General features: G+C 35.8%; 1 protein-coding gene across 5 annotated transcripts in view; it reads right to left on the minus strand.

Annotated features, from left to right (window-relative positions):
* POLK (DNA polymerase kappa) overlaps positions 1-24,005 on the minus strand; it is a 73,336-nt gene that overhangs the window by 36,689 nt on the left and 12,642 nt on the right. For 4 of the 5 annotated variants that reach the window (XM_060637779.2, XM_060637776.2, XM_060637778.3 and 1 more), the window contains exons 2-3: positions 9,729-9,891; positions 3,048-3,167 (exon numbers count right to left, since the gene is read on the minus strand). In XM_060637779.2, coding sequence (XP_060493762.1) covers positions 3,048-3,167; positions 9,729-9,863 — 255 coding nt within the window. In that variant the 5' untranslated portion in view covers positions 9,864-9,891. The remainder of the gene's footprint in view (positions 1-3,047; positions 3,168-9,728; positions 9,892-24,005) is intronic. The other variant, XM_060637780.2, reaches the window with a different exon arrangement.

The following is a 24,005-nucleotide window of genomic DNA, read 5'->3' on the forward strand; positions in this document are numbered from 1 at the left end:
ATAGAAAACCTCTCTTACTCTCAGATCTTCTAGATTCCTTAGGATTTCCTCAATCCCCTCCCATTTACACAATTTCTTTTAAAGGAAGCTCAACAAGTGAAACAATTTAACAATCAACATAAAACAGATTTCCTGCCACTCCCCTTTCAAAAGATGTCAGAGAGTCTCTCATGAAATAGTCAACAAAAACTGTAACAAAATCTGAAGCTCTGTTACACAATATAAAGTATTTTCTAATACTTCAGATTATTAGCATAGTTAAGGATTATGAGCTTTAAAAAGAGTCATGAACAGCAAAAAGTTCTTATATTGCATGACTCATATGCATCATATCTTTAAAGCTTTATAAGAGATATTTGTATAGATGATTAAAACTTACCAAAAAAAGGTTCTGAAAATAAATTGCCTAAGGATTAATATCAATTAAAAATAATGTTATTATACACAGAATGGATTTGTTTTAACTCGATGAAACAATGCTTAAATTTATGCGAAAGAAACAATGCATGAGAAAAAAATTTATAGAATCGTAGTGAAGGAACATATTAAACATATTATTATTATTGAATAACTAAAATTGCATGGTATGATAGAGGAAAAGATTCAACCGAGTAGAAGAGAGAATCCAGAAACAAATTTAAGTACAATGAGAATTTAGTATAGGAAGAAAGAAAGGGCCTGGGTGGCTCAGTCTGTTAAGTGACCGACTTCAGATCACGTCATGATCTTGCAGTTCATGAGTTTGAGCCCTGCGTGGGGCTCTGTGCTAACAGCTTGGAGCCTGGAGCCTGCTTTGGATTCTGTGTCTCCCTCTCCCTCTGTCCCTCCCCTGCTCGCACTCTGTCTCTCAAAAATGAATAAACGTTAAAAAAAATTAAAAGGAGAAAGCACGTGAGCTGACGTAATGTGTGCAATTTCTCTTTGACTTGTTGAATAGCAAATTACTTGCCTTTGATTTTTTTTCCTCATTCTTTCTTCCTTTCTGGGGTCTAGAATATAGACTGGAGGTAATCCCATTTTGTAAACCAGGTAAGGATAACACTTAGGGGATGACAGAACAACACGATGTAGAACCTGGGTCCCTAAATTACTACAGTGAGCAGAACCACCCAATCAGTTGGGACTACTTATCTATTTTTTTAAATGTTTATTTATTTATGAGAGAGAGAGACAGAGCATGAGTGGGGCAGGAGCAGAGAGAGAGGGAGACACAGAATCCAAAGCTGGGTCCAGGCTCCAAGTTGTCAGCAAGAGCCCACATGGGGCTTGAACCCATGGAACTGCAAGATCATGACCTGAGCCGAAGTTGGACGCTTAACCGACTGAGCCACCCAGGTACCCCAGGAATACTTATCTATTATGTGAGAAAGAAATAAACTCTTAACTGATCTGAACCACTGTATTTTGGGATCTTGTGCCAGCTACTTAGCCTATATACTAACAATAAAAAAGGAATTCCCATAGGAATGAAATATTAATGGCTAATACAAGGGAAGACATTCTTTTTCTGTCATAATCAAAGAAGGCGCAAATTAAAATAACCCTGAAATAATATTTAGACACTACCAGCAAAAACTAAAGGATTGATAAAATTAATAAAATTTAATTTGAAACAAGTATGTGAGGAAACTAGCACTCTTGTGTTGAAAATGTGAAACTGTACAATCTTTGGTGAAAATAACAGGACAAGAGTACAAAGATATGTAAATAAGAACAATCATCGCAAGGTTATATATAAAAACAAAAAACTGAAACCCATGTGGGATAAGGCAAATAAATTATGGTACCTCCATACAGTAGAATGCTATGCAGCATTAAAAATGCTAATTTTGGGGGTCGCCTGGGTGGCTCAGTCAGTTAAGCGTCTGACTTCGGCTCAGATCATGATATCGCAGTTTGTGAGTTTGAGCCCCGCATAGAGCTCTGTGCTTCAGCACAGAGCCTGGAGCCTGCTTTGGATCTGTGTCTCCCTCTCTCTCTGCCCCTCCCCTGCTCGTGCTCTTTCTCTGTCCCTCAAAAAATGAATAAATGTTAAAAAAATTTTTTTTAAATGATAATTTGCGAAGGCAAAGGCAAGTGATCTTTCTTTATGAGAGGAGACCACTTATCACATAAGATAAAAAACTAGCTTGTGCTCTAGGAAAGCATATATGAAGAAAATGACACATTACAATTTGGCAAAGAAAAAAACATAAAGTTTGGCATCTCTGAACTCTATCACGAGAAGAAATGTGTGGCCTAGATCAATATGATTTTATCATCATGTTACAGCCTAAACTGCTTTGTTAAATTGAATCAGATTTTGATAGAGGATAAAAACTGTCTTTAAAAGTAAATTTTATTAAAAATTTTTTTTTAAATATATAAAAGTAAACCTTAGGTTTACCAGCAAAACCTTGACTTTTTGAGTTTTCAATCTACTACATGATGCCCTGCAGTGTTGCTCTACTCACTCTTCTCCTGGAATAGCTTTTAAATACCAGAGGAAACTCTTTGGAGTATTTATTCCCTGAAGATACTGGAGAAGCCAAAAGCCTCCAAATTTTTAGAAGTCTGGTGTTTTATCTTAAAAATTCATGCACATTTGGCATTCTACCTTAGTTTTAGTACAACACAATTATGTTTTAAATTGCTTTATAATTTAATTAGTGAACATGTTCCCCTAAATCTGTTTTGCAAAATCAGCATTGAAGAAAACATGCCACATTTATCTTGTGGCCTTTTGTAGCTGCAAAGTATGTATATAACAAAAAGAACATAAGCTTTGGATTAAATCCTAGCTCTGAAGCTAGGCAAATTATTTACCCTAATTAAGGCTCCATTAACTCTTCTGTATAATGGAGGTGACAATGCCTAGGTATGGGGTCTTTATGTAAAAGAGTAGACCAATATTTAACAAAGTATGCATATTTGTTAAATTTTATGCTTTACAATATAATGAACATTTACATTTTACCTTGTTTTCAGTTGTGACTTGACCATGATGCATTTTAACTATCAATTACTATTCTACCAGCTTTCACTTTCTTTAGCAATTAAATTAATACCTGTAATTGTGCTTTCCTTAGCTGTTGGCTGGTAATTTGAGCTTTTTGTTGCATCATATTTTCAATTCGTTGGTTGACTTGTTTTTCTTTCTTGAGCTCATTTCCATAAAATTTGGACCCCTTTGTAAGAAAACAAAACAAAGCATAAGAAAGTGTCAGAAGGAAAGCATCGCCGTAGTATGTATAACCATGGTACCTAAGTGTATAGACTAGAATCACAATTACTGAATTCAAAACTTAGCTCACTCCTTGCTGGCTGGGTGACCCTAGAACTACTAATCTTTCTATGCCTCAATTTCCTTACCTGCAAAATGAATTTACAGTTACCTACATCATAGGCTTGTTGAGACAGTAATTATACGCTGCAAACTCCGAGATGAGTACAGATCGGCACTCAGAAAATAACAATGTGTCCTAGACAGGATCCATGGGCATATCCAAGCCCTCAGTCATTTGGGTTATCAGTTATTTCCTTCACTTTTATGTAAAAAGCATTTATAAAATTTTGGGGCACCTGGGTGGCTCAGTCGGTTAACTGAGCGTCCGACTTCGGCTCAGGTCATGATCTCATGGCTCATGAGTTCAAGCCCGACATCAGGCTCTGTGCTAACAGCTCAGAACCTGAAGCCTGCTTTGGATTCTGTGTCTCCCTCTTTCTCTGCCCCACCCCCACTTGCACTCTCTCAAAAATTTTTTAAAAAAGCTTTTACAAAATTTTAATGTTAGTCATTAAAGAAAATGTAGAAAATCACTTTTAGAAAATCACCTATCATCCCATCACTGAACATAATATCCATTCATCAGGTTGATAAATTTTGTTTAATGTTAATGTGTTTATTTTGAGAGAGAGAGAGAGAGAGAGAGAGAACAAGAGCAACTGAGTAGGGGAGGGGCAAAGAGAAAGAGAGAGAGAGAGAGAGAGAGAGAGAGAGAGAGAGAGAGAGAGAATCCCAAGTAGGCTCTGCACAGTTAGCAAAGAGCCTGACCAGGGGCTTAATCCATGAAACCCTGAGATCATGACCTGAGCGAAAACCAAGAGTTGGACACTTAACCAACTGAGCCACCCAGGTGCCCTAGGTTGATGGACATTTAGATTATTTTTACTTTTTGGCTTTTATGAGAAATGCTGCAATGAACATTCATATAGACATTTTTGCATGGACATATGTTTTCACTTTCCTTAGGTACCCAGGAGTGGAATCTCTGAGTCATATGGTAACTCCATTCTAAACCTTTTGAGAAACTGCCAGACTGTTTTCCAAAGTGGCTGAACCATTTTATAATCCCACCAGCAAAGTATGAGGGTTCTATTTTTCTATTTTTATATCTTTAGTGAAAAGTCTATTTATATTTTTTGTCCATTTTTAACCAGGTTGTCTTACTAACAATTTATAAAAATTCTCTTTATATTCTGGATGTAAGTCCTTTATCAGATAAGTATTTTGCAAATATTTTATATTACTATGTTGCTTATCATTTCATTTTTTAATTGTGTCTTTTGAAGTGCAGATGTTTTCAAATGTGATGAGTCTAACTTGTCAACTTTTTCTTTTACTGACTGTGCTTTTATTGTTATATCTAAGAAATGCTTGTCTAACCAAAAGTCTCAAAGACTTTCTCATATCTTCATTAAGTTTTACTGCTTTGGCTCTTACATTTAACTTGATTTTGAGTTAAATTTGTATATGGTGTGAAGTGAGGGTTTAGGTTCATCTTTTTTTTGCATGTGGATATCCAGTTGTCCCAGCATCATGTGCTGCACAGATGATCCTTCTGCCTTGGTACTTTCGTCAAAAACCAATAAAGTATCAATGCAAAGATTTACTTCTGGACTCTTAATTCTACCCCATTGTTCAATATGTCTAGCCTTATGACAGTAACACACTATCTTGATAACTGCAACTTTATAGCACATTCTTAAACAGGAAAGCCAAAGACCTTATTGTTTGTTCCTTTTCAAAATTGTTTTCACTATTTTAGGTGTTTCACATTTCCATATAAATTTTAGGGTCTGTTTATCAATTTCGGCAGGAAAAAAAGCCCCTTGAATTTGGATGAAGAATTACACTGAATCCATAGATCAGTTTGGGGAGAACTACCCTCTTAACAATGTTGAGTCTTCTCATTGTTGAACATAGGATGCTTTCATTTTTAGATCTTTACTTTCCCTCGACACACTTTTGTTATTTTCAGGGTACAACTGTTGCACTCCTTTTGAAATCTGTAAGAGTTTCTATCCATAAACATCATGTTATTTGTGAAGAGATAGTTTTATTTCTTCCTTTCCAATCTAGATGTCTTTTATTTCTTTCTATTGCCTGACTACACTGGCTAGAACTTTCAGGACTATGTTGAAGAGAAGACATGAGAGTGAACTTCCTTGCCTTGTTCCTGATTTTAGGAGAAAAGTGCATTCCTGGAATAAATCCCACTTGGTCATGGAACATAATCTTCTTTTTATAGTGCTGGATTCAGTTTGCTAACATTTTGTTGAGGGCTTTTATATTTACAATGATCTATAATATTCTGCCTGTTTGGCTATTGTATCAAGGTGATACTGGTCTTAGAGAATGAGTTGGTAAATACTACATATTTCTTCATTTTCTGGAAGAACTTGTGGAATACTGGTATTATTTCTTCTTTTTTAAATGTTTACTTATTTATTATTTTTTTTCTAATGTTTATTTATTTTTGAGAGAGAGAGAGAGAGAGAGAGAGAGAGAGAGAGAATGAGAGGGGGAGGGGCTGAGAGAGGGAGACACAGAATCTGTAACAGGCTCCAGGCTCTGAGCTGTCGGCACAGAGCCCAGTGCTGAGCTCGAACTCATGAACTGCGAAATCATGACCTGAGCTGAAGTCAGATGGTTAACCAACTGAGCCACACAGGTACCCCAGTATTATTTCTTCTTAAGTGTCAGATAAAATTCACCACTGAAGCCATCTTGACTTGTTTTTTGTTTTTTTTTCGGGGGGGGGGGGGGGGGAAATGGAGATTTTTAATTATTGATTTAATTTCTTTCCTTATTAAAGGTCTATTTAGATTTTCATATTTTCTTGAGTCAGTTTTGGAAAACTTTAAATTTCTAGAAATTTATCCAATTTATTGGGGTTTGTTTTAAAATACTCCATCTTCTACCTCCAAAATTCAGTAGGGAGGGGTGAGATAGATGAAACAATATTTGCAAATAAGGTGATGTCTGATGATGCTGGGTGATGATTACCCAGGAATTCACTTTAGTATCTCATTTTCTGTATGTTTATAATTTCTGATAGGGGCATCTGGGTGGCTTAGTTGGTTGTGTGTCTGACTCTTGATTTCAGCTTAGGTCATGATCCCAGGGTTGTGGGATCAAGCCCCATCAGGCTTTGTACTGAGCATGGAGTCTGCTTAAAATTCTCTCCCTCTCTCCATCTGCCTGTCTTCCTGATTCACACTCTCTCTAAAAAAAATAAATAACAACAAAAAATGTTTCTGATAAAAATTTTAAAGAAGTTGCATTTCTGTGAAGCGGTAACAATTAGAAAATTTCAATTCAAAAAAGATATTTATGATGAACTCCCCAACCCCCCACACTAGAGGAATATATATTATATAAAATATATAAATATTTTAATATATATTGGTATATAAAATATGTATAAAGTATATATTTTATATGATAGATACATATCAATCAGATGATATGTATATATAGTTCTATGTATGTATATACAGCTGACATTTGAACATCATGGATTTGTACTGCAGTAGGCCAACTCATACATGGACTTGTTTCAATAAAAACAGTACAATACAGGGGCGCCTGGGTAGCTCAGTTGGTTAAGCATCTGACTTCAGCTCAGGTCATGGTTTCATGGTTCGTGAGTTCGAGCCCCTCACTGGGCTCTGTGCTGGCAGCCTAGGGCCTGGATGGAGCCTGCTTTGGATTCTGTGTCTCCCTCCCTTTCTGCTCCTCCCCCGCTCACGTTCTGTCTCTCAAAATAAATAAACATTAAAAAAAAATCTTAAAAAAAAAATAGTACAGTACTGTAAATATATTTTTTTCTTGCTTACAATTTGTTTAACGTTTTCTTTTCTCCATCTTACTTTATTATAAGAATACAGTATGTAATACACATAATATATAAAATTTGTGTTAATCGACTGTTTATGTTACTGGTAAGGCTTCCAGTCAATTGTAGGCTATTAGCAGTTCATTTTCGAGGAGTCAAAAGTTGTACATGGATTTTCAATTGTGTGTGTGGGGGGGGGGGGGGCGGTGCTCCTAACCTTCGCACTGTTCAATGGTCAACTGTATATCACATAAAACTTATATGAAAGAGCAAATGCTCTTTTTAAGATATTCTTGAAAAAGAATAAAGAGCAAAAAAAGAACTTGTTCTAGCAGTTGTCTAGACTTACTAGACAATACTGGAATGCAGGTCATGTTGTAATGATATAATAACAAACAATCCAGTGGAACAGAAGAAAGCACTGCAGATCAGTAAGAAATGATGATCTAGATGAAACTATTTAATAAGTGTTACTGGGACACAGAGAAGAGAGAGGAAAGATAAAATCTGGGATGACTTAAATATTCTATTTCTTAACCTGAAAACTAGGGTCATAGGTTTTAATTCTTTTTTTAAGGTTTAAGATGAAAATTTCAAAACAATCTCAGAGAATACAGATTAGTACAATAAACACTATATAAAACTATCACTGAGATTTAACAACATTTTGTCTTATTTCCTTCACTGATTTTTTTAAGTAAACTGTTTTAAAGTAAATTACAGATATAATGATATTTAGCTATTCTATACAGTGTTTTAGTATGCATTTTTAAAAATGACGTCCTTTTCCTAGGTAATTATAATAGCATTTTCAAAGCTAATAAAATTAACAATAGTTCCTTAATACAATCTAGTACCCTGTCCATATTCAAATTCCCTTAACTGTTCCAAATATATTTGTTCAAACCAAGATCCAACCAGGGTCCATATATTATGTTTGCTTACTTCATCTCAATTTTTTTACTTTTAAAATTTTATCTATATTTTATACACTTAAAAAATTATTTTTCCCTCAAGGTTTTATTTTGGATTTCTAAATCTTCCAACATTTGAAGGAATAGTACAAAGAACACCCCTATGTCCTCACCTAGATTCACCAGCTATTAATATCCTGATACATTTAGTTTCTCCCACAATTTCTAGGAATACACGATACACACACCCCCACTCCAACATATGCACTTGCACAAGCATGCATGCATACACACACACTCCTCCCCCTCTTTTTGGTTAAAGTAAGTTGCTGTAGATACCAGCATGCATTTCTTTAAAATAAGTATATTCTCTTAAATTTTACACCTTTCTGAAGGGATATTTATTTCATAATATATAAATAAAACAAAAAATATTAGAAGAAAATATTTATGACCTTGGAGAAAGCCATACGCAGTTGACTAATTCAAGTACATATGAAAAATCAAACAAGGTGGCTTTGTCAGTTAAGTGTCCAGCTTTTGCTCTTGGCTCAGGTCATAATCTCACTGTTCACTCCATGCTAACAGCACAGACCTCCTTGGTATTTTCTCCCTCCCTCTCTTTGTGTCCCTCCTGGGCTCATACATCTCTCTCTCTCTCTCTCTCTCAAAATAAATAAATTTTAAAAAAAGGCAAACAGAAAACTTCTGCACAGGATTAAGTATCATAAGCAAAATCAAAAGATATACAATAATCTAATGGAAAATTGTGCAAATGACGAGAAGAGACAGTTTGTAAAAAGGGAAAGTACAAGTCACTTGTTAAACATGTGAAAAGATGCACCATCTCACTTTTCATAGGAGAAATGCAAATTAAGCCTACACTACATTACTATAGATAGGAAAATCCAAAAGCTTAGTAACACACTGGGCAGGCATGGTTGCACACATATTAGCAGTGAAAATTTAAATTGATACATAAACTATGTAGGGCAACTTGAGCAATTCATAAAAATTCCATATGTGGGCCACCTGGGTGGCACAGTCAGTTAAGCATCTGACTCTTGATTTGGGCTCAGGTCATGACCTCGTGTTTAGGGAGTTCAAGCCCCGGGTTGGGGTCTGCGCTGTCAGCAGAGCTTGAGACTCTTTGTCCTTGCTCTGCTCCTCCCTCGCTTGCACTCTTTCCAAATAAATAAACAAACATTTAAAAAAATTCCACATGAATATATCCTTTTTTGTTATCTGTATTTGGTGGAATAATTCTACTTCTACGATCTCTTATAATTTTACCTGCACATATGTAAAGTTGTGAAAGTTGTAAAGGTTATTCACTGTCATATTGTTTGTAAAAACAAAAGACTAGAAATGATGTATAGGTTCATAAATGAACATTCCGCCTGGTTCAATAAATTATATCTACACATGCAGGCATGAAAACTGAAGATCTTTATGGAAAGATCTTTATGGAAAGACCTCCAAGTTACATTACTGAAACACATGCATATAATGTGTACATGAAGCAGGAAAACTGGACGGCAAGAGGAAGAGCAACAGAACAGAAGGGAGATTATTCCATACCCACTTGTTGTAACAAGATACATTAAAATATTAAAAATCACAATAAAAAATATTTCCAACTTACTGATTTTCTTTTAAACAGAAAGCTAAAAAGCTACTAAATTAATGATATCAAAAGAAACAAGTAACATACCCTTGTGGCTTCCATTATAATCTTATTAATCTTCTCTTTATCTAATCCTTCCATTCCAGCTTTATTATCATTAAGTCCCATCCTAAGCAGAAGGTCATCTTTGCAGTTGTCATTCTTCTCCTTGGTGCTATGCATGGTATAAACTTAAAGGTTTTTTTATTACCTAAAAAAACATACAAAATAAACACTGCTTTTCAAAGCATTCATGGTGAGGAGGTGGACACGTAAAAGTTAAGATGATAATAAGCAAAACAAGAAAAACATTTAAGAATATAAGAATTGTTAGCCATTGAGATATTGTTATTTTTTAAATATTTATTTACTTATTTGGAGATTGAGTGTGAGTGGGGGAGGGGCAGAGAGAGAAGAGAGAGAATCCCAAGCAGGTTCTGCAATATTAGCACAGAGCCTGACTCAGGGCTCGAACTCACGAACTATGAGATCAGGACGTCAGCCGAATTAATCAAACCTCAAACAACTGAGCCACCCAGGAGCCCTGAGAAATTATTATTCAGAGTTTAAAATTACTATCCCAAGATTATTGTACTCTCAGAAGGAAAAAAATGAACATTTCCTGCAAGTTTTGTGCCAGCCACTCACTATGCTAGGCACTTTACGCTTGAATCTCACACAGTAGCCCTACCCTGAAAGGTAAATTTTATTACCCCCAAAATAAAGAGAGAAGAAATCTGAGTCTTAGAACATATCTACTGACATAAGTATGCTAATAAGTGACAATATCTGTATTGAAACCCAGACTTGAGTCCAAAGTTCATGTTTTTCAGATATTAACATACTGTATAGGAAACAAATATGAAATAACACTTCATCTACTAAACATGTTAAGTTCAGTGGCATTTATTACACTCTGTATACAGAGCTCAATTTCTTTTTTTTTTAATGTTTATTTATTTATTTTGAGAGAGTTTGAGAGAGAGAGAGGGAGCAGTGGAGGGCAAGAGAGAGAGAAGAGAAAGAATCCTAAGCAGGCTCTGTGCCATCAGCACAGAGCCCAACGTGGGGCTGAACTCACAAACCATGATATCATGACCTAAACTGAAACCAAGAGTCAGACGCCCAACTGACTGAGCCTCCCAGGCACCCCCAGAACTCTATTTCTTAAGGCAGTGAAAAAAATACAGACGAAATAATAATCTATTCTCTTCTGGGAGATTAATACATTTTATAATGTTACATCACATCTAAGATTAAGAAAAATCCTCTCAAATAATAACTCTTTTTATTTTTAAGTAAGCTCTACACCCAACATGGGCTTGAACTCATGACCCTGAGACCAAGAATCATGTGCTTTACCAGCTAGAGCCAGCCAGGCACCCCAAATAATTCTTTAATATCTTTAAATATTAATTTATAATTTACTTTCATATTTATTAGTTTTTAAAAATATAATAACCATGCAACACAGATCTGCTTATTCTCATAGGAAAGATAGAAATTGGAATTCAGGAAGGTTAAGTGAATTGGCCATCATAAGTCTGCTAATAAGCAAAAGAACTGGGATGTGAATCCAAGTCTTCTTCAAGTCTAGTACAGCTGCCATAACATCACAGCTGCTTCCAATTTGGAGTGCATGTATGCTATAAAGAAATGACCAGGTAAACAGCTGTCATGAACCTATAACAAATTAGGCCAGTGATTTCTTATTTGCATGATTTAGAGAGGGTTCATTTATTCTATGCTGTTGAGGACCTTTTCTTTTCCTTTTTTTTTTTTTTTAACTTGACATCCATCACCACACATACTTACACAATTTCTTTTCTTGTGATGAGAGCTTCTAAGATCTAATCTCTTAGCGACTTCCCAATATACAATACGATATTAACTACAGTCACCATTCTGTACATTATACCCCCATGACTTACTCATTTTATAACTGGAAATTTGTACCTTTTGACCACGTTTACCCATTTCGCCTACTCCTACCCCACCTCTAGCAACCACCAATCTGTTCTCTGCATCAATGAGTTCAGGTTGTTTTTTTGTTTGTTTTGATTCCATGTGACATAAATTCCAAGGTCTGAGAGTAGGAACCAGATATCAGTATTTTTAAGGCATGCCCAAGTTATTCCAATGTGCCCCAAGTATGGGAACCACTGGTGCTATTGTTTCCCAGTACCCAAGAGAATATAGGCTAGTTTTCTGTTTTTATCGTTTGATTTTTCTCTTCAACTATCACATTCAACTTAATATCACCCTATATTTTGTCTCATGCTTTAGTAATAAAACTGGTGAATGTAATTCATTCATATTTTCCCAAACCACCACCATTGAAGCTTGAAGATGTTGAATGCACAAATCTTACATGTAAGCTGTCTTCTCCTTTAAAAACTGAAATGTATAAAAAGAACAGAAACATTTATGAATGCCTACTATTCACAAAGAATATATTATTTAGCCCAAAAACTCTAGGAAGAATTGCTTTTGGTCCCTAATTGGGTCAGAAGAACTGGGTTATTATTAGCAAGACTGGCACCAGGCAAAGTTGTGAGATAGGTAAAATTAGTTTTCAGCTACCTTCCTGTCTTGCTGATGCTCAATTACCAAGCCTAGTTTCATGAGGATAGTTTACTATCCTCTATATGTTAAGAAGTTCCAAGTTTATAGCTGCAGTCCAAATGCCCGTCTGGTATCCTAAATTTAACATGTCCAAAACTGATCTTCTCATCTGCCTCCATCACTCAAACCAGTTCCACTTGCATGCAGCCTTCCTCATCTCAGTTCAGGGCAACCCTCCAATCACTTCCAATTCCTCATGCAAAGAATCTTGTAGTCATACTTAACCTCACTCTTTCTCATATACCACACATCCAAATTGTTGGCAAACACTATGGACTCTGCTTTCAAAACATACTCTGAATTTAACCACTTCTCAATGCTGTCATTTCTTTCACTCTAGTCTGAACCACCATTATCTCTTGCCTGGATTAATGTAATAGCCTCTTAAATAGTCTGTTTCTGCCCTCCATGCAATCAATTATCAACACAGTAGCTGAAACGATTCTTCTAAATCACAAGGTAAGTCACAATCACTCCTTTGCTGAAAACTGTACAATGGCATCCCATCTTACTCCAGAATAAAAGCAAAGTCCCAACAGAATCTGGATCCCAATTACCTGTCGACCCTCATACCTGTCTAATACTCTCCCCGTTGCTCACTACTCTCCAGCCACACTGATCTCTTTGCTATTCCTCAAATCTGGTCAATATATTCTAACCTTGAAACTTTTTGCCCTGGCTATTCCCTTCCCCTTTAGGATTCTTCAGCTAGATACCCTATTGACTAAACTCTTTCAAGTCTTGCTTAAATGTTACCTTCTCAGTGAGGGGCTACCCTGACCTCCTTATTTAAATTTCAACCTGATTAGTACCTCCCACCCCTTCTTCCCAATGGCCCATGTTTTTCATAACTCTTATCATTTCCTAACATAATAAACATAAATTTACATACTTATTATGCTTTTTATCCATCTCTCCTGTGAATATGGACGCTCCAAGAGGACAGGGTACTTTGATTTTGTTTTTGCTTTACCTGATATATCCCAAATGCATCAAACAGTGCTTGACACAGAGCAGGGGCTCAAAAAATAATCTGTGGAATGACTGAACTCAGTCATTTTTTTATATCATTTTCTCATTTTATATCATTTTATATCATTTTTATATCATTTTCTCATCCTTTTATTCACATAGCAAGGTTACATAGTTATATTAAAAGACTGTGAGAAAAACTACTTTTCTGGAGTTAGTAAGTTTATAATTTCTTTTTTAATGTTTATTTAATGTTTATTTATTTGCTTATTTATTTTGAGAAAGAGAGAGAGAGAACGTGTGAGCAGGGGAAAGGCAGAAAGAAAGAGGGAGGGAGAATCCCAAGCAAGCTCCACACTGTCAGTACAGACCCTGATGTGGGGCTCAAACTCATGAAACTGTGAGATCATGACCTGAGCTGAAATCAAGAGTCAGACACTCAGCCAGCTGAACCACCCAGGCTCCCCTTTTTCAGAGAGAGGAGGGGCAGAGAGAGAGGAAGACAGAGAATCCCAAGCAGGCTGATGCACAATCTGACACAGGGTTCAAACCCACTTACTACAAGATCATAACCTGAGCCAAAACCAAGAGTCATACACTTAACCAAGTAAGCCATGCAGTCACCCTTAAGGCACCCATAAAATTCTTGTAATTTTTCCTTATTTCAATATTAAATATGTAAGGACAGCTATATGAGTTAAACAACCTTCCATTTTATAAGCCTTATTTTCCTAAGGTATTTGATAGTTACATTAATTTATTAAAACTTTGGGGACATGTATTACAATATAAGAATACTCTGAATTTAGGGGTGCCTAGGTAGCTCAGATGGTTAAGTGTCTGATTTCAGCTAAGGTCATGATCTCACGGTTCATGAGTTTGAGCCCCGCGCCGGGCTCTGAGATGACAGCTCAGAGCCTGCAGCCTGCTTTGGATTCTGTGTCTCCTTCTCTCTCTGCCCCTCCCCTGCTTGTACTCTCTGTCTCTTTCTGAAATAAATAAATATTAAAAAAATTTTTTAAACAATATTTTGAATTTACATGTTTGAGTTTACTTGCTATGTTCCATTAATATTCAAAAGATTCTAGTTTATATTTACTCTTTGGGAAATTAAGTTGCCTTGTTAAATTTAATTTCTGTGATTACTTTCCAGTTATATCTAAATGTACAAAAAATTATTGGAGAGAGTTAATAAAACATACTAAGTTTCAGTATATTTTAATTCCTATGAGTTCCTTTTAGCACTATCATTTATGTCTCTGTGGTGAGCCTACTTTTGTTTTTATTGCTTAGTATTTGTTATTCTCAAATTTCTAGAATCTCTCATTAGTCCTGGTTATCTCTATTCTCCCCATTAGTTCTTACTTTAGAAATCCATAAATTGAAAGAGAGAGCTAGCTCCCAGCAGAGATGATCACATAATATTCACAAGAGATGCACAAAAATTATATCACAAAGTATTTTCCATATTTTTGTGGAAGTGAAATTTAATACTAATTTAAATGGCTCTCTGGGACACGTAGGTGGCTCAGTTGCTTATGTGTTCAACTCTTGATTTCAGCTCAGGTCATGATTTTGCAGTTTGTGCGATGGAGCCCTGGGTCAGGCTCTGTGTTCACAGTGTGGAGCCTGCTTGGGATTCTCTCTCCCTCCTCTCTCTCTCTCTCTCTGTCCCTCCCCAGCTTGCAATCTTTCTCTCTCAAAATAAATAAGTAAACATTAAAAAAAAAAAAAAAAAGAAATGATATGTTACATCCTACATTATAGGAAGGAAAATATTTAATAACAGAAAAAGGTGTACAAAGTATTATTTTCCTATCCTGGAAAAATTATCCTTTCACTTACCCCCTGCCACATTGTTCCAGTGTTTTCTTTTTAAAAAATTTTTTTTCTTAACATTTATTTATTTTTGAGACAGAGAGAGACAGAGCATGAATGGGGAGGGTCAGAGAGAGGGAGACACAGAATCTGAAACAGGACCCGGGCTCTGAGCTGTCAGCACAGAGCCCAACGCGGGGTTCGAACTCACAGACTGTGAGATCATGACCCGAGCTGAAGTCGGACACTCAACCGACTGAGCCACCCAGGCACCCCATGTTCCAGTGTTTTCTTGATATATTCTCCATATTATTTCTTGATCCATTGCTACTGATTGTTTCAGTTTCCTATAGCTCTAACTAGTCTACCGCAGGTATTTAAAACATTGTAGCAACATAATATTCTTCAAATGATATCTTAAGTAAAACCTCAGATTTTTCCTTAAATCTTTGTTCTATGGATGCTGTGCAGCTCTCCTAGAATTTCATCATATATATTCTATCACTAATGTAAAAGAATAAACAGGCAGCTTACAGAAAAGGGAAAGTTAATAGTGATCTCCGCTTTTTTGATTCAAACTACCTAGAAGCATCTGAGTGAACACTGATATGTATTGAAATTGCTATCAACTCCAAGACTGCACTAGCAGTGTTCAGATAACAATTGCTATGTTTCTTTTTATTTTATTGTAATTGTAAAAATAAACATATAACAAAATTTACCATCTTAAGCATTTTGTAAGTTTACAGTTCAGTAGTGTTAAGTACATTCACAGTGTTGTGCAAATAGTTGTTTACTACTGATGAATTTTATTTTTATTTTTTTTAATTTTTTTTTTAACGTTTATTTATTTTTGAGAAAGAGAGAAACAGAGCATGAACGGGGGAGGGTCAGAGAGAGGGAGACACAGAATCTGAAACAGGCTCCAGGCTCTGAGCTGTCAGCACAGAGCCCGACGCGGGGCTCGAACTCACGGACCGCGAGATCATGACCTGAGCCGAAGTCGGCTGCTTAACCCACTGAGCCACCCAGGCGCCCCACTACTGATGAATTTTAAAAGGTGGTTTCCGTATGAAGCCAGGCTCTGAAAATCATTCTTATTATGTTTTCTGCCTGATCTTATATATTCCTGAAAACCGTAAACAAAAAACTAAACATCCAGAAAATACTATTCCAAGATTTGCCAAACATGAGGAAATAATATCAGCAAGAAGTTGTGATTTTGGAGTAATTAACCCAAAATGATTTAAAACACACTTTCCCCTAACCCTAATAAATCAAAAACTCCATATAACCTGACTTCTGTTAGATCATATTGTTAAAAGGACTTTCATTTTAAAACAGTAACAATCCAGGGGCGCCTGGGTGGCGCAGTCGGTTGGGCGTCCGACTTCAGCCAGGTCACGATCTCGCGGTCCGTGAGTTCGAGCCCCACGTCGGGCTCTGGGCTGATGGCTCGGAGCCTGGAGCCTGTTTCCGATTCTGTGTCTCCCTCTCTCTCTGCCCCTCCCCCGTTCATGCTCTGTCTCTCTCTGTCCCAAAAATAAATAAAAAATGTTGAAAAAAAAAAAAAATTTTAAAACAGTAACAATCCATTTGTTAATGACTATTAACAAATGTTATAACAAATGTTATAAAAATACATTTAAACAGATAGGATATATAAAGAATATCTGATACCAAACAACAGTATCTGGAATTTATATCCAAATCAGCAAAAATAATTATTCTTAATTGATGAGATGATTTCTCATCCCTTCCCAGAGTTATATGCTGTAACTGGAGGGGAAGGAGAAATAATGATTTGTTTTTAGTGATAATTGTTTTGAAGGTTCAAATAACATTAAAAAGTAAGGTCTATGAAAGGGAGTATAGGTTAGAAAAAGTTGCAAAACATTGACATAGAATAATTTATTACACTATCATCTGTTACATAATGAGTGATTTATTGTAGCTAACGAGAGCTACTAACTCTTGTTAATAAAGGGAAAAAGCAGTCCAGATTAACTGTTACCTATTTTTTTCTTAATGAGATCTAAATATACTGCTTATTTTAATGTACAGTACTTAATGAAAAGAGTTCAGTGCTGAGACATTTTGATATAGTGCAAAAAGTATATGCTTTGAAGCCAGATAGACCTGGACTGAAATGTCAACTCTAAAACTTAACTAGTTGTGTCTTCCCGGGAAATTTATATGATTTCAAAGTGTATGAATCTTGGTATCCTGTTCTGTGAAACTTACTTCCAGGGGTTGTTGATGATTAAGTGTGTGATATGTAAGGGTCCCTAGCAAAGTAAACACATACTAAGTAAGCATGCAATAAATGTGGTTTCTCTCCTCTCACTTTCATTCTTATTTATTTCTCTACAATGTGATCAATGTGGCTGCAAATACGGGCATGTAATTGATTGAGAAATCATAGAAAAAAAAAACAAAAAAAATGTTCCTGACTAAATAAATGACAAGTGAAAAAAAAAATCACACACACACACACACACACACACAGCCACCCGAGTTTAGGGAACTCAAAAGAACAAATGGCACCCACTGCTTGGATCTTGTGATATTTAGCGAACCAAGAGAATATTCTTCATGATTTTTAAGGCTTTACCACTGACATGATCCTAATATTCAAATCAAGGTACTAGGAGTTACATTTCAGTTTACTTCAAGTCAATGAAGACAATATTAAGATAAGCAAGTCTAGACACATATGAAATTTCAACATTAATGCCTAATAGTATCATACTTAACTATATGAATAAACTCTCATCATATGTTTGGCATGACTGATAAAAATCACATATAGACTATCTACAATATGCACAGAAATGCTTCCTATTAATGAAGCTTGACAAATAATTTTTAATGTAAAAAATTACATTAATAAACTTCTAAGAATAAATCAAGTTTCAGAATAAAATTTTACTTTTTTTTACCTCTAAAAATTTTTTTATATTTATTTATTTTGGGGAGAGCACAAGCAGAGGAGAAAGATAGAGGGGGAGATAGAGGGGTAAAGAAGTTCCACAGTAAGGTCTGCACTGACAGGCTGACAGCAGTGAGTCCAAGGTGGGGCTTGAACTCATGAACCGCTGGTTCATGACTTGAGTTGAAGTTGGGCACTCAATCAAGTCACCCAGGTGCCCCTTCAGAGTAAAATTATAAATTAAATCCCAGAATATTCCCAAAATAATCTTTAGAACTCTACTTTAGAACATGCACATTTTGGGGGCGCCTGGGTGGCTCAGTCGGTTGAATGTCTCACTTCGGTTCAGGTCATGATCTCGCAGTCCATGAGTTCGAGCCCCGTGTCGGGCTCTGTGCTGACAGCTCGGAGCCTAGAGCCTGCTTTCAATTCTGTGTCTCCCTCTCTCTCTGCCCCTCCCCCACTCATGCTCTGTCTCTCTCTCTCTGTCAAAAATAAATAAAAACATTTAAAAATTAAAAAAAAAAAGAACATGCACATTTAAAAAAATATAAATATATGCTAAATGTTTATATAACCAGATTTTAATCCCTTAATCTAATTCCTCAATCTAAAAATTCACTTGTATTATATAACCTTCACAGGTAAGCAAGATACATCAGCCTCTGGAGGACACCATAATTTTACTTAGAAAAGGGAAATGAATTCCATGCTTTGGTTTCCTCGTGGACATTTTTTTTTTTTAATTTTTAATCTAGTATTTATTGGAAATGCTTTTTTCTTCCTGACCAGGCCTCAAACGTGTGGGAGTCAAAGTAGACTCTGAAATTCACTTATTGAAGAAGAGATTAGAACCATATAGCCTTTACTGAAAGGCTTGAAGCTAATAATAATAGCAACCTAGTTTTGGGACTTAAAATCTGGATTCTCACTATGTGACTACCATTTTTAAAAGGTTAAAATAAAGTATTCATCACTATTAAAGTTAAGAACTTAAATTTCTGAGATTTCAAAACTTTAAACCATAATAGCTTTAGCATATTTGTAAAACCTTGTCAGTTAATATTTTTGCCAAAACCACATTCCCAATGCCAACAAGTTATTATAGTTAATTCTGATCCTCTTATTAAATCTGCCTATACTATACAGCATTATGAAAACTGGTCATATGTTGACAGTAGCTTCTAGCATATGAATTATTCATTTCTATAATGCCAAATATACTAAGAAGCAAAATTTAATCTCCAAATGAAATATACATTTTTTGATGCTACTAACTTACCTTTAAAAATACTTCATAGATGCTAGGAAAATAAAGAAAAAGGTACAACAAATAAATACCATAATATGTAATTAAATGACTCACTTCTTAACAAATAGAACACAGCAAAAGGGATGGGATATCATATACAAAAATGGGTTATAAAAAAAATGTGACTTCCATCTTGAATGCTCTCATTCTCGACCTGGATTACCCACTCTGGGGAAGTCAGCTGCTTTCTGAGGCAGCTCTGACAGGTCATGTAAGTGAGCTTGGAAGTGGAACCTTTTCCAGTTGTCTTCAGATAAGACTGCAGCCCTAGACAACAGCTTGACTGCAACCTCATGATCCAGAGACATCCAGTTAAAGCCATGTTGGGATCCTTGATCCACCAAAACTGTGAGATAATAAATTTATAGTTGACTCTCAAATTCTGTAATTATCTCATTATGGATTAGCACTGGTACATAGATCAAAGTGTGAGTAACACTGCTACGAAAAAGTTTTATCTTAAAGATTAGTAATGTTTCATTTGAATAAAAGTGAATAATCTAAATATACTAATAAATGGATCAACTGAATAACTTCTATGCCAAATACCTTTTTCTCCTGGAATTTGTGCAAGAATAAGACAGTGTTTCTTTGCAGCACTTAGTACAATCAAAATATAAATTTCAAGAGGGCAAAACCTGGTATAGTGGTAGGCCACTGAGCCTGTTACTTAATAACTATATGTTGAATGAATGAATGATGGGCAGGTTAATATACAGAATATGCTAACCACTCAGTTAAGTCTTTTTAAATGCAGTAATATAAAAAGTAATATTTGGATCTAACAGTGTTTTACATGTATAATCCTATTTAAGAGATGAGGAAACTAAGGTGTAGACTTACATGTACCTTAGATAATGTCAAACAGTTAATAATTGGTAGATTTGAGACTATATTTCAGGTCTAGCATCAAAACATTCACACTTAGCCATTACATTATAAATACAAAGAAGGTAAAACAAAATTATTGAAATCTTATCAAAAAGAAGGAACACAGAGGTGCCTGGGTGGCTTAGCTGGTTATGCATCCAACTTCGGCTCAGATCATGATCTCGCGGTTCGTGAGTTCAGTCCCCATGTAGGGCTCTGTGCTGACAGCTCAGAGCCTGGAGCCTGCTTTGGCTTCTGTGTCTCCCTCTCCCTCTGCCCCTCCCCTGCTCCTCTCTCTCTCTCTCTCAAAAATAAATAAACATTCAAAAAATTAAAAAAAAAAAAAAAAAAAAGGAACAAGGGCGCTTGGGTGGCTCAGTCGGTTGAGCGTCCACCTCTTGATTTTGGCTCAGGTCATGATCCCAGAGTCACGGGATCAAGCCCTGGGTCAGGGTCCATGCTTAGCATGGAGCCTGCTTAAGATTCTCCCTGCCTCTGCTCCTCTCCCCTGCTCACTTTCCTTCCCTCTAAAATTGAAAAAAAAAGGGGGGGGGGGGACAGGTTTTTTATAGATTTCATGGAAGTAATGTGAAAGTGGCATAAATAATAGATAAAATATCATTTATTACTGTAATAGAAAACACAATTTATGGTCTAAACTTATTTTTAAACGACATCATTATTTTGAATACTCTCTAAAAGCCTAAGAAATCTTCAAATGAAGAATATGAAACAAGGAAAATGAAATTATAAAAATATGATGTCCATTCATACTTTACTAAAATACATTTGGAGATCAACTGCAGATCTTCTTAGTGATCCAAAGTGTAATATCTTCAATAATCATGGCATCTAAAACAAAGAGTTCATTTCTACCAGGGATTGCCTTATGTAATAATTTCCGTAAAAATCAATGATCAAAAACACCCTATATTTCTACCTATGCATTGCTATGCAGAAAATAAAGGGAAAGCATTATTTATAAGAATTTTCTCTGAAAATGAGAGCTTCCTAAATCTTGTCTTTGTACAAGTCAAAGTAGCAGCAAAAGTGATTTCTCATTTTCAATATTGTTAATGGTTTCTTCCTTTTTCAAGATGTAGCCAACTTCTCTAAAGCTGGGGTGAGGGGAGGGATAAAAATAGCGTAAAATTCCATAAAGGTTGGCTACACTAGCTAAAAATACATATGAATAAATGATAACTAACACTTTCTAACAACTTAACATATGTCAAGCAGGTACTAAGGGCTTAAAAAGCATTCTCTCATTTATTTTTCTCAATTACTTACTAATTTAGGTATTATCCCAATAAAGTATATATGTTAGTAAAATACGTAAGGAGACTGAACTTTAGAGAATTTATGTAATTCATCCATGACCACCAGAGGCGTCCAAGCTGAAATTCAAATCCAAGATTCTGTCTCCAGAGCCTACAATTTTAAAGATGTTTTATTTATTTTGAGAGCAAGTGAGCAGGAGAGGGGCAGAAAGGGGCGGGGGAGGGGGGGGGGAGAGAATCCCAAGAAGGCTCCTCACCATCAGTACAGAGCCTGATGCAGGGCTCAGTCTCATGTACGGTGAGATCATGACCTGAGCCAAGATTAAGAGTTGGATACTCAGCCTCAGGCGCTCCTCCAGAGCCTACATTCCTAATCAGTATGCCAGCAGACTTATTTTATCTTTATTCTTGAAAGGTATTTCCATCAGGTATAGAACTGACAAGCTTTTTTTCTTTCAGTACTTTAAAGATGTAGCTTCACAGTTTTTCAGCCTCCATTATTTGTTAAGATCATGATAGTTCAAATTGTTGTTCTTTCTATGTAATGTGCCTTTTCTGACTGCGTTCAAGTTTTTCTCCTAATTTTTGGTTTTCATCAGTTTGGCCATGATGTGTCCAGGTACATCCCTTCCTTCAAAGGACAGAGCTAGACCAGGTTCCTGTATTTTCTGTGAACACTTTCCCTTACGCCTGCTTCTTTATGTTCCCTTTTATTTTTTATTTATTTTTAAAAAACATTTATTTATTCTTGAGGGAGAGAGAAGGAGACACAGAATCCAAAGCAGGATCCAAGCTCCCGGCAGTCAGCACAGAACCCGACGCGGGGCTTGAACTCACGAGCCGTAAGATCATGACCTGAGCCGAAGTCAGACACTCAACCGACTGAGCCACCCAGGTGCCCCTTCATCTGCCGTTTTAAATATCTGAAAGATTTTCTCTGTCCCTTGATATACAGCAGCACTGCCTTCCTCATCCTCTTCCACCCCTATACTGCATATATTTACATTTTTTTCCCTAAAATACCCCGTTAATGAGGAAGGAAAAAAATACTTTCCATGGCTTAAAAAATTCCCAACCCTTTTTTCAAGAATATCACTAACAAGATGTTTAAATTACACACCTATTTAACTTCTGTCTACAGTATCATACACTAATGTTAATCACAAAATAGTTTGGGTTCTTATTCCATAAAAAAAAACTAGCAATAATCAGTAGAAAGAAACAGGGATATTTTTGGAAAAGGCCTTCATCTCTGGAATTTACTAGCATTTCTTCACACATCTTTTCACATGTCTGCTTCAGGGCAAAAGTAAATATTACTACATGGAGGGCACTGATCCTCTTGACTTCACTTTGGTTTTTGATAATTCTCTCAGATCATGATTTATAAAGTGTGGTTCTATCATTAAATGCTTGTTATGGTGGGATGCCATAATAGCCATGCTTTTCTTATGTATAAAAATTAACTATTCTCAATGGGAAAATACTATAAACTTTATAAATGATTTTATATATCAACTTTTATACTTTATACATCTATTTTTTAATGCAAAAAATTCACTGGATTGGATAAAGATAAATGAACTAATTTAACAATCTGTACTTTGATTTTTAAGATGAATGCCTCATTTGGTCAAATTATTATTATTTTGGAATTACAATGGTTAACACTTTCACTTGAGATAGGAAAAAGAAATACAAACTAGTTTGTGTTCAGTTATAATGTAAATTAAGGAACAAAGTTATATTAACCTCTAGTATACAAGGATCTGTTAGACCCAGCTTCAGTTTTTGAATTTCTTCTTTGAAATTTATTATCAGCACTGGTATTTCCTATCTTCCAAAGAAAAAGAACTTAGAAACCTTCCGAAGAACAAAATATTCATTTTTTAACACAATAAAGTTCACTTGATGCTTTTATAAACTGAAGATACATTATAGTGATCCCTTTAGAAATGGAAAATGCATTATGTTATTTTAGGGATCTTATTTTCCTGTATCTTGAGTATTTTGCTATTTCATTATCCTAGGAATTATTTAATCATTATTCACAACTTATGCTAAAAGATAAAATCATAAGAAAATGAAATAATGGAATCACCTAGAAATGACCTGGTAGTGAAATAAATCATCATTATAACAGCATACTTCAGTTTTCTAATTGTGTTGCCCACTATATTATATCTTTGAAAGAAAGCGTAAGAGAAGTACAGAGACACCATTTTTGCAAGAGGGAGAGGGAGGTAGAAACTTTCACTGATGAAAGCCTTTTTTTTTTTTTCTAAACGTTTATTCATTTGAGAGACAGAGAGAGACAGAGCATGAATGGGGGAAGGTCAGAATGAGAGGGAGACACAGAATCCAAAACAGGCTCCAGGCTCTGAGCTGTCAGCACAGAGCCCGACGCGGGGCTCGAACTCACGGACGGCGAGATCATGACCTGAGCCGAAGTTGGTCACCCAACCGACTGAGCCACCCAGGCGCCCCTCACTGATGAAAGCTTTTAATAAAAGCTA

Source organism: Panthera onca, chromosome A1 (genome assembly GCF_046562875.1).
Source record: "Panthera onca isolate mPanOnc1 chromosome A1, mPanOnc1 haplotype 2, whole genome shotgun sequence".
NCBI lineage: Eukaryota > Metazoa > Chordata > Mammalia > Carnivora > Felidae > Panthera > Panthera onca.